This window comes from Rutidosis leptorrhynchoides, chromosome 2 (assembly GCF_046630445.1).
Source record: "Rutidosis leptorrhynchoides isolate AG116_Rl617_1_P2 chromosome 2, CSIRO_AGI_Rlap_v1, whole genome shotgun sequence".
In the NCBI taxonomy this organism is placed as follows: domain Eukaryota; kingdom Viridiplantae; phylum Streptophyta; class Magnoliopsida; order Asterales; family Asteraceae; genus Rutidosis; species Rutidosis leptorrhynchoides.
In genome coordinates, this window is record NC_092334.1 from 556,347,852 (window position 1) to 556,359,862 (window position 12,011).

A 12,011-nucleotide genomic window follows, 5' to 3' on the forward strand; every position below is an offset into this window, starting at 1 on the left:
TATGTTTCTAAAATTCATTGTGTTATATTCATAACACAATGAAATAAAGAAAGCATACAATTGTAACATACTTCCTATTGTTATTGCTCAGCTTATGAATCACAGAAGTCTAGATAGTAGTGATTGACAATAACACTTTCTGGCTATAGAACAATCTGATAGACCCAATAGAATGGAGACTTTATAATTCCTGTGGGACATATTATAAAAAAAAATAGAAAAATATGTTGACCGTAAGGGAAAGAATAATATAATGATACAGAAGGAAAAGGTAATAGTATAATCAAGGCTAATGCTATTGCTTTCATATAATTATATACTCTAACTTTATAATCCTTAAGCGTAATAAGGGTTATGAAAAATAGAACCTGTTTCTTTTGTTGATGCTGCATTTGTTGTTGTTGTTGTTGCATTTTATTATGATTTAATTTGTTACATATTCTATCGTATTGTATGTCGGCAAATTACCTTTTGAGGGCTATAAAGGAGTGATCGTAAGCATCAACACCATTTAGTGAACATTGCGCCACATTCATGTACAACTCAGTTGTCTACTTGGTTTTGCATTCTCCAGTTTACCATCTTAGGGCCTTCAGTAGAAGTTTAAGTCTCGACCTATAGGCAACTACCAAAGTGAAAGTAAAAATCTTTTAGGGTGCGAATCAACTCTGACGTTTTGATCTTCTTTCATCGCATTTCATCTCTTTCATCTTCTCCTTTATTTATTTGACCATCTGTTTAAACTCATGGTTTCTGAAAGCACGTAAATTAATAGTTGATAATCATTACGTCTAACGCAATACTTATAATCAACAGAAAGTAAATTCTAAAAGTATCCACCGCTTATATTTCGAAAATTTTATGTGGTCTACGTGATAAAGAGGTATGATTCAGTTCAAAAGCATCTAGGTAACTGAAACCCGTATTAAATTCTCTAGACTATACCATCTCTGACTAATATATATATTTATAAAAAAAAAAACTTAACTCCATATTCGTATACTATCCCAATCAAAACCCATAATGAACCATATAAAAAAATAGCAGCAATAATAGAATGCTATACCAGCAACCTTAAACCCATGATCAGACTAAATTTGTAGACTACACTTAAGTCTTTTACGATATGCCCCACTCGAAGTAATTTTTCCTGCGGTTAACATAATAATATTGTAAAATTCAATATATATATATATATATATATATATATATATATATATATATATATATATATATATATATATATATATATATATATATATATATATCAAGTTCTTGATTTCATGATAAAGATGTGAGTACGGAAAACATTGTATCAAGAAAACAGTTCTACCTTATCAAATGCAGCACCAATTATGTGAAAGCTAACGGGAAGTTTGGATGTTCCATTTTGAACAAATCCGCATGGCAAAACCAATGCTGCCAATCCAGCTAAGTTCACATTCACTTGCAAATTATATACAAATATATACAGTTATACTGTTTAAAAGGAAGGTAACTAAAGTTAATAACTAACGTTATCAAAAATTACGGTCATGATATGCCCAAGATACATTGCCAGCGGTTCGTTCTTTTCACCTGTACATATTTATTTAACAAAAAGATAAGTAGTCGTTACAAAATATTACTATGATATCAAGAAAGGGTTGGAAAAAAAATGTGTTACCAATTTTATGTGTTGTCTTGAAGCACTTCTGCACTACTGTCCTCACCTAAACCATCGCATTATCATAATCAACATAGTAATTAGCACCGCGAATAAATATTGGAAAGGTATGTGTATTTTAAAAGAAAAAAATATGTTGTGTTCGCTTTTAATAAGCATCGTAATAACCAGCTGAAAGGGCGTATGTCTATATCAAAATTTTACTCTTTACCTGAAGCATATTAGTTCAAATTTCATTTTTCATAAAAACAATCAACACAACTATGGTCGGTAGAACTCATAAGCTGCAATACGTGTTATAATATTCAGTTTTGTTCGCACCTCTGGATTAAAAGCGTTAGCATGAGAACCTCCATATAGGGAACTCAACCCACCAGACACAATTTCGTTACCAAACCTGCATAAGAAGGAAGACAAACTAATTTTCAATTAAGAATTTCACAAACTAATAATGGCTAGCAAATGCAAATAATATCAAAAAAAAAAAAACATATAATAAATTTGTTTTTATTAATCCAACTATAAAATGTCGATAGTGAACATCACCTAATACCATCATATTGAGTCAAGTTTGAAGAAGATTATGAAGATATGATCCGTATTTTTGTCATTGCAAGAATCAAGTAAGAGATGTTCATCATCAGAAATCCGCCAGATATATATTAGCATCACAAACATGTAATTAGTCCCCAATGCTGCAACTAATCGTTGCATTGCCAAGAGGTGACTATGTGCACAAACATTCACCACTAAAGGTTGCGTAAGCTGAAAAAACGCAACAAAAAAAGTATTAGCACACGCACACATACACAAACTGCAACCATGTCCAGAAATTAGAAAAACAGATTTTCCAGAATCTGCTTCAATGGTTACAATCTGAAACCCTAATTTTTACAAATTTATTCGTAACAACTGTTAGTTCGAAACTGGAAATCATGCACACGATGTTGGAACCATAATTTATAAACAAAATCGGCATATTCATGTTTGTTAATCAATGTTCAGCAATTAAATCGACATATTCATGTTTGTTTTCCTCCGTCACTCGAACGTTTCTTCCACCCGGGATCAGTTCATAGTCAGTAATCAGTAACCTAGATTATAAAATTCAATATTTATTAATCGAAATAAACATTCGAACCTTTTGACTACAATAAGTTACAAAACTAAAAGTTATATAAGGTTTTATTACCTCTGATCGTTCACACAATATCATCTTCTCTTCATCAGCATCAATACTAAATGTTAGATCAAGATTATCACTGATATCATTCTGCATAATAATTCCAAACAGGCAATCAAATTAGAATTAAACAGTACTTAAAATAACTACATTTTTAAAAGTTATTCAAATTCCACTTCAAGTTCTTAAAGTAACCCGGGTCGATCGCTTCAATATCATGGTAGGTTACTTTTGCACCAAGAATGTGCTTGTAAAATGATCTTGTAAAATGTACATCAAGCAACTGAGCATCAAATAGTGCCTTCCTAACCTAAATTACAGTTGAATCTCAGTTAGAAAAAGGAATAAAAAAAAAAATTCTGGATCTTAAAAAACAAAGTGAAAGTGGCAATTTCAACCCATATATTCATAAATAAGTTAATTTGGTTTATGTTTTACCTCAAATGGGTCAAACGGGTAAAATGAACCAGTTTTTTAAAACAAAAGGTTGTTTTAAAAAATCATTTTGGCCCAAACCCATTTTACCTCTAAAGGGTCAAACAGGTAAAGTCAACCAGTTAAGCAAAACAAAAAGTAGTTTATAGAACTATTTTGGCCCAAACCCATTTTACCTCTAATGGGTCAAACAGGTAAACTGAACCAGTTAAGCAAAAAAAAAAAATGTGGTTTTAAAAAACCATTTTGGCCCGACCCATTTTGCCACGGTTACAAAAAGCAAAGCCACTTACCACTCTTCCAACAAACCCTACAATTAAAGAACGACATTAAGAATACTCACCCGCGATTAACAACTTATGAATTCTGGAAAATCGAAGTTTGAAGATCGTCCGCATGCGATTGTATCGATCTCTTGTGATTGTATCGTGTCTCTGCTTCTTTAGATCTAATTAAGCCGCTTTTTGAAACAAAACCGAGTGTTCAAATAATGATTTATCGCTATAACACAAATTACCCGTACCAAATATCAACAAACTTACCCAAAACACAACCTTTTTACATAAACAATCAATCTCAGAGCATGAAATAATTGTTGAATTAATAGACAACTTATAAATTAGTTAAAAACAATAATCTAAAGCATCAAACATATTTCAGCAGATATATATGAAATAATACAGATCCTAAGCATCAAAGAATGAATGGTTTAGATTAGGGGTAATGAGATGTCTTTTTCTTAATCCAATGATGAGATTTAGTATTTGAATTAAAGATACCTAAATTAACACTTTCTTTTAATGTATATAAAGATAAAGATAAAGATGATGTAGTTGTCTTGAATAGATGCAGCAGCAGCATTATAAATGTTGTAAAATGTAAATAAATTAGAGTACCTGATAAATTGCTCTTCGTGGTGGGCTTCATTATTGTAGCCAAACTTGCGGAGATCCTACAAAGTTCGATAATTATAGATTCAACACATTCTAGAGCAAGTGAGCAATTGTTCATCACAACAACAACATTGTTCATGTGCATAAGTAAAAGAAAAGAAAAAATAACAATGCGAACATAGTTACCTTATTATAGCAGCAACACAACGACCAAACCTAATACGAAAAGTAAATTTCAATTTCAAAACTTTATTAATCCAATTTCTAAAAACCCGAAAATCTTAAAAGAAATTCAATAAGAAAATAAACAATTGATTGTTACCAGTTTGATGTAAATAAGCACAGCGATTTCCAGCAACAAAACGACGACAATAAGAAAAAGATGAAGAAGGCGTACATATTAGGGGTCGGATTGGTAAATTCATAATATGAAGAAGGCGTAAATTCATAATTTTCAGATTCACAATACTATGATTCTATGAAAGATTGTCATTGACACATAACAAACTAAAAATATAAGAAAGCAAACAAAAGTATTACCGATTTTGTGTATTTATCTTGTAACAACTCCTGCAATTGGCGAATCTGAGAACATAAACCCTAATTCAGAGCAATTTGAGCATAAAATAACTATTCACAACTACACAAGGATAGCCGATTTTTATTTTTGGGATTCAATTCTGAAGATTAATACTGACGATCGATGATATTGTGGAGGGTTTAGGGATACTCACCCGCGATATGAGTAGTTTTTTGTTCATGCGATTATAAAACCCTAATTCAAAGAAACACTAATCGAAGCATAAAATCAAAGCTTCATTAAGAAAAAAAAGCATGAATGAAGGATTAAATGCCGGAATACTCACCCGCGGCGATTGAATTGTTAATGTTAAACGATGGAATCGATGTTAGGGTTACGGTTTTAGTCAGGATCGAAGGAACGATTATTATTGAAGAAGATGCAATTCTTTCTAACGATGATAAAGTTAGAAAGAGATTAAACAAATGGGGTTTCCAAAATTGAGTTAATAACTGTCTTTTTAATGAGCCCGTGTGATTAATAGAGGGGTACTATTGTCATTTTGTGAGTTTAAGAAGAGGTTATAAGGTGATAACTAAATGGATGGTTGAGATTAGGGGCAATGAGATGTCATTTAGTTAATCCAATGGTTAAGATTTAATTAATCTAAAATCAAGTACCTAAATTATGACTTTCTTTTAATGTATATAAAGGATAAAGGATATAAAGGATAAAGGATGGTAATATTCAACTTAGATGACAATCAATATCAAACAAAATATATTAACATAAGTTCAAAAGGAAAGTACTTGCATCTTATGTTTTGTATTTTTAATTTTTATTACGGAATACTATTTACTTTCCCTTAACATCACTTACAAATCCATAGACACCACCAATGGACCATCACCCTTTTCGACAACAAACGTCTTAACGGTTTTCTTGGAATCCGCAACAACCACCACCTCATACGTACCCTGAAAACCGCGAAACTTGAACTCGCCTTGATCATCAACGTGCCCATGAGCATGAGACAACCATTCATTCTTAAGTTTAAGAAGTCGATTTCCCGCTTCATTAACATCACCTTCAGCGTTCACCAAATGCGAATTATCTCGACTCATAAACAACTCCCAAAACCCCCATATCATAATACCTTCAACCGCAGGATGAGCAAACGCTTCACGAAACATAACTTCCAAATCATCCGCTCTAATATGCTCGTTATTTGACGAAACATCAAGCTCAGTGAACCATATAGGTAGTCCTAGCGTTCCCAGTTTGTCAAGTGCCGAACAAACAATGGGACCCACAGGACTATCTATATGTCCTTGAATCCCGATCCCACCAACCGGTGCACCTTGTTGTTGCAAATCAAGAATTTGTGATATGTACTTTTCGGGTGAGGATCTTGTATCACACCCGTCTTCAACATGGTAATCGTTCACAAACAATGTGGCTGACGGGTCTAACTGGTTTGCGGTTTTGAACATGTTGGCTCGTGTATCTTGACCTAACCGGTTCGGGTAAAATGAGCCGTGAAGCATTTCGTTGTTCACGTCATAATGCTTAAACTTACCTTTGTATCGGTTGAGTAAGCTGGTTAATCGGTTTTGTACAGCTGAGGCTAAATCTGTTTTATTTAGGTTCTTGACCCAATCTTGAACTGTGTTGTCAACGTCCCAAAAGATGCAATGCCCACGAGCGGAAATGTTGTTATCGTCACACAATTTTAGAAGATCGTCAGCGTCTTTATAGTTTAGGTTCCCTTTTTGTGATTCGGTCCAGTACCATTTGAGCTCGTTTCCAAAAACCGCCCAGTTGAAATTTTTCACTAAAAACGCAACAAAATCTTCATTGTCGATATTTGAGCGGCTGATGCAGGTTCCAATTGGGAAACTGTTTTGACTTTGTTTGACTATTACGGTTGTAACATGCATATCGCTTGACGCTGGACTCGTGAATTTCAAAGTAACATCTCGCTTACGAATCTGTAGAGCAAAAATCAAAAAAATGTGCATCAACGAATCTTTTTTTTTTTTTTTTTTTTTTCAATTGACTGATCATGTAACAGTAAAAACAAGACATTCTTCGTTTCAGTTTCGCGTTACAGTTTTCAGTATCGCGTTTCATTAATTACCCAGAACATTTCTTCGTTCAAACATTTTCATTTTTATTATAAACAGTTGGTATGCCAAATATAATTACAGCGAGTATACTATTTCAAGAAAAATCTATAATCTAAGACGTTTTACCATATCAGTCTGTCGCTTTAAGTGCCTAAATCGTGCCTCACGATCAACAGCAAATATCTGAAGTCCGGCTAACATGAAACTGATTCCAGCTTCAGGACCTTGTACATAAACCATCACTTTTGCAGGTTGTTTTTCAATTCTAAACGACCCACAAATTTCATGCCACCGATCACTATCGTAGATCTCAACTTGACCACCATTGACCCACTGGCTATCTACCCCGAGAGCCACGTTTACATTTTGTGGACCAGTGGCTCCAGGACCAAGTCGAACCCAAGCAGATACTTGGTACGTTACATAAAGTTTGACTTTGTCTGTGATCATCTGAGCTGGACCCATCCAGGTCTGGGTGCGGTTAGTCGTGTTTATACAACGGCCACTTAACGGTTCGTGGGGCCCGAGGGTGTCTCGGGCATCTGGTGGTAGTACGTGTGGGGAACCAGTTGTGACGTTTAACGAACAACTACCGAGAGGGAAGAACACGTTTGTTCCATCGCTAAGATTACTGTTTGTAATAATGTTAACTCCGTAATCTGGACTCTGTAGATTAAAAACAAAAACAAACTCGAGAACTGTCCTGAAATAACTTGATATAAAAAGTTTACCTGACCCGTTTAGACCCGACCCATGTATACCCGACCCGTTTGATCCGTCTAAAAACTCTGATCCGTCTGCCCCATGACCCGTTCGGGTCTCGACCCACCCAACCCGAACCGACCCGTTTGTCAGGTATAAATGTAAACAACGAAGTTAATTTTACGAAGTCGAATTAAAAACCTCGATGACAGGTGGCGGTGAAGGAGGTAATTTTTCAGCGTGCTTTACGATTAAGCCATCGAGGAGAATATCGGTTCCTGACGGTGGACCTTCAAGATAAATCACGACTTTCGACTGTAACCCGTTTAAAAGAAATTTCCCCTGCAACTGTACCCAATCTGAATCCGTTGCTTGTGCGCTTCAAAAAATGATTAGAAGTAGACAAACAATGAGATAACTACCTTTCTGCATTAATATTGACAGATAAAAATCGAAAAAGTTTATGAGAAATGTGTTCTGGCATCTGGATCAACCAGACATAACCCGTTTCATCCTGTTACCCAACCCTCTTGACCCGCCCGTTTTGCCACATCATACAAAATCTGAATATTCATTAAAGATTCCAGAAAGAAACTAACTTTGCAATGCCTATGTATTGTTCACGAGAATCAGGCGTTTGGACCCACAATGTAGCTCGAATACCGGAGCTTGTAATGTTATTGCCAAAGATTCTAACGAAAGCAGATATTTCATAAGCAAGCTTTCTTTGAACTTTTCCAGTAATATCTTGCTGAATCCCGTTCCAACTTTGTGTGCGCCCTTCTGTCGATGCAAAAAACTTTCCAGATTTAGGAAGGATTTTACCATCTCCCATGGAGTCATGTACACCGATCTTACATCCCCTTCCAGACCAATTATTCACACCATCTTCAAATTCAGGGTTCAATATAATGTTTCCATCTTCCGTATAACCACATGGTGCAGCTTTACCCTATAGATTATAAGATATTAATGATGTCTAACGTGAGAAGGAGACACTGAAAAAGATATCATATCTTGATTAAAAATTGGAAAAAAAAAATTAGTTCGTCCAACAACATTAGTTATCCAAGGTTAAAAAATCTATACTCGGGGAATACTCGGTTTGGGACTTTTTTGTGAGTACTCGGCAACTCAACGAGTACTTAGATGTTACTTAGATATTGACCAAGTTTGACTTTGACTGATATTTTACCAAATTACGACCAATTTTCCAAGTAATCCCGAGTTTTGGCCGAGTTTGACTGGGTTTTGATACAATTAGACCAAGTTTGACCGAGTAATTCCGAGTTCTGCAACACTGTAGTTATCTTAATCAAAAAACTCTACTGATTTGTAAATTCAAGAAATGAGATACTAAAAAGAAGCTTGTGGGTCGACCCATTTTGATTTGTTTCACACCCTCTAATTTTTCCACCTCGTTTTTTTGTTAAAGCTACCGACTTTCTCATTGAAACTTCCACGCTGATTATGTGTATCGAATATGTTATACTTACATGACAAAAGACGGACACCGATTCAATAAGAATGTTTACTCCAGGAGCGGGACCTTCAAAATAAAGCACCACACGGTCAGGCTTATCCGACAACACAAATGTTCCATCCAAGTTCTCCCATTTTTCTTTACAAATAGTGGTCCTGCAACAACATTCAATAGGTGTCAATTCAAACAACTTACATAATAACATTTGGTTTGCGTTTTATTCTTGATAGGCCGAATGGTTGTACAACTCAAAACTCGGTCAAACTTTGTCAAAGTCGAACTTAGTCAACATCCGAGTTCTACCAGAGTTTCCGAGTACACCTTAAAAAGTCCCCGAGTAGCACTTTTGACGGGTTGACAATTTCTAAGCCCATAAAGGAAAAACGACTACCACAAAGGCACAAAAAATGAATGATACCTAGTAATGTTCAAATACTTTGTACACGAGTGTTGGTATTCAAGTTTAAGGGTCGCAATGACATCATCTTTACCAGTGAGACGACTCCCCGACACTCCAACACGAGCAAAAACCGAGTAAGTAGAGCCTTTGGATATTTTGCTTGTGATATCCTGTTCCAAGCCTTGCCAGTTTTGGGTTCTATTTGTAACAACAACATGGTGTCTGCATGAATTTGTCGTGTTTTCATCCACGGCAGATAAAACCAGAAAAGCGTCGCAGCAATTTGCATTCCATGAATGCAAGCCGTGCGCAAAGTTGTTGTTTTCTATGATGTTGGAATTATGACTACTCCTTTCGGTATCAACTTCAGTCGACGTCTGCTAAAAAATACAATATAAGCCAAAAAGTTATATACTGTATAATGCATATGATGTTGGAACGTATGACGGGCCCAGAAAATTAGAAAGAAACTCAACGTATGAATGCAAGAGTCGATCGTACAAACAAGTAAAAAGTAAAGGCGGGTCGGACAGATTGAGTTACAACTCAAAATTGAATGTAGTTCATTATACTCCTGTCTCAAAGAAAAGAAACAGTTGACTTATAAAGTCAAACGGAAAATAATTTAGCCTAAACTTTTTAAGGACAAATTGATAAGTAATCAATATTTTATTCCAACGTTTCAAAATGAAAATGCTGCTGAGATAACTATGGAAGCACAACTCACAATCTAAGGGTCAAAAATTAGTTCCATCTTAAGTCTTAAAGAGCCCATTTTGAATTTCAAATTCAGCCTAAAGACATTTCAAAATTTAAAATCTAACATTTATATTCCATTAACATCGTCAGTGGCACCTTAATTTCAAAAGCCCTAAACACCAAAGCTCAAAATCCACTCATGCAAACAAGAAGAAAAAAACAAATTTAAATACAAACCTGAGAGGGTAAACTATCGCTGTCATTGATCATTGATTCAGTTGGGACCTCCATTAATAGGTTCTCCATAACTTTCCCTAATTTCTTCAATCAAAAAAAAAAAAAAAAAAAAAAAGATTCAAACAATGTACAATTTATAAATTATGATCAACTCAAAGAAACAAACACACACAAATATATTTGTGGCATTGAATTAAAACAAAAGGGAAAAATCTAATATTATCACCTGTGAACAATTGGGAATGTTGTGACGTTTAAAGATAGTGAAGAAACATGTTAAAAGGTTTCCCATTTATACAAAAAGATTTCAACTTTTTTTTAGTGAACGTTACGGAAATCTTTCAAGTGCCCATCAAGTTAAAAAGACTTGTAACAAATTTCCATTTAAAACAAAACCCATGATTAGTTGGTGATTATAAGCAAACCCCACAAATAAAAATTCAATCTTTTATATAATGTTGTTGATAGGTTTCCTTTGTCTTACAGTTAGGGTTATAAGGTTGAAACAAAATTGATTTTATTGAATGCTTGAATTGAAATAGAAGATTTGATTTTTAATGTGGGTTTTTCTTTTCCTTTTTGAATATTAAAATATTATTGGGTTTGCTTTACTTTGGTTAGATTCAAGACTTGGTTTACAAGCCAAACCACCAAATCAATCTTATGAACTGAAAATTTTAAATATAATATGTATGGCTTTCTGAAACAGAGAATTCAAATACTGCGTAAAATAACTGTAGTTGCTACCCGTTTTTCAGTAATGTAATGTTAAAACAAAATACTGTAATGATTAGCTCAAGTCATTGAAATACTTGGGGGGCGTTTTGGTTCGTACGATTTTGAGTAGTTTGCGGAATTTGCATTTCAAAACCAACGAAATCTTCTGTTTCGTTGAAAAATTTCAAATGCATAAGGGATATGAGCAAAATTCGCTATTCGGGGATTAATCGGTAGGGACTTTGAAAGGATTAATCGGCAATTCGAAAATTAATCGGGGATTAATCGGATTGTACTTTATACATTTAAATATTAAATTTTAAAAATTATATGTGTAAATATAGAAGAAAACCATAAACATAAACATAAACTTTAACATAATTGTTTAAAATTATTCATTTTGTACAAAAACTATAAAGTTCTAGCTTAAATTCATGTTAAAATGTTGACCAATTTTGACTTTGACTGAATTTGATTACTAAATTCGATTTTGACCCATGAATTGACGTTGACCTATTAATTAAACGGATTTTAGAAAATCGGAACGGATTGCTCTTAAAAATGATTAATCGGGGATTAATCGGCGAGTAATCGGGTTTTTTACAACACTGGATATGAGATCATATGAGTGAAGATATTTAAATCTTTTGTATTTGGGAGGATTTTGAGATCATGTGAGTGGAGAATTTTTAGATCATACGTTTTATGTTTTCGTTTTACGTTTACGTTTGGGTTTTTTTTTGTTTTACGTTTGGGTTTAGTGTTTTATGTTTACGTATTATGTTTTACGTTTGTGTTTTGTGTTTTATTTTTACGTATTACGTTTTATTTTACTTTTTGTGTTTTATGTTTATATATTACGTTATACATTTTCGTTTACTTTTTACGTTTTACGTTTTTGTTTTAAGTTATCATTTTTCGTTTACATTTTACATTTACATGTTACG

General features: G+C 34.0%; 1 protein-coding gene across 1 annotated transcript; it reads right to left on the minus strand.

Annotated features, from left to right (window-relative positions):
* Positions 1-5,572: 5,572 nt before the first annotated feature.
* LOC139889702 (endo-1,4-beta-xylanase 1-like) lies at positions 5,573-10,639 on the minus strand. The gene is made up of 8 exons (XM_071872638.1): positions 10,574-10,639; positions 10,348-10,431; positions 9,430-9,791; positions 9,025-9,166; positions 8,128-8,480; positions 7,730-7,907; positions 6,953-7,492; positions 5,573-6,688 (listed from the first exon to the last, which is right to left on the minus strand). Exons 1-8 carry the CDS (start codon positions 10,637-10,639, stop codon positions 5,573-5,575), a joined length of 2,841 nt encoding a protein of 946 aa, XP_071728739.1.
* Between the last annotated feature and the right edge of the window lie 1,372 nt (positions 10,640-12,011).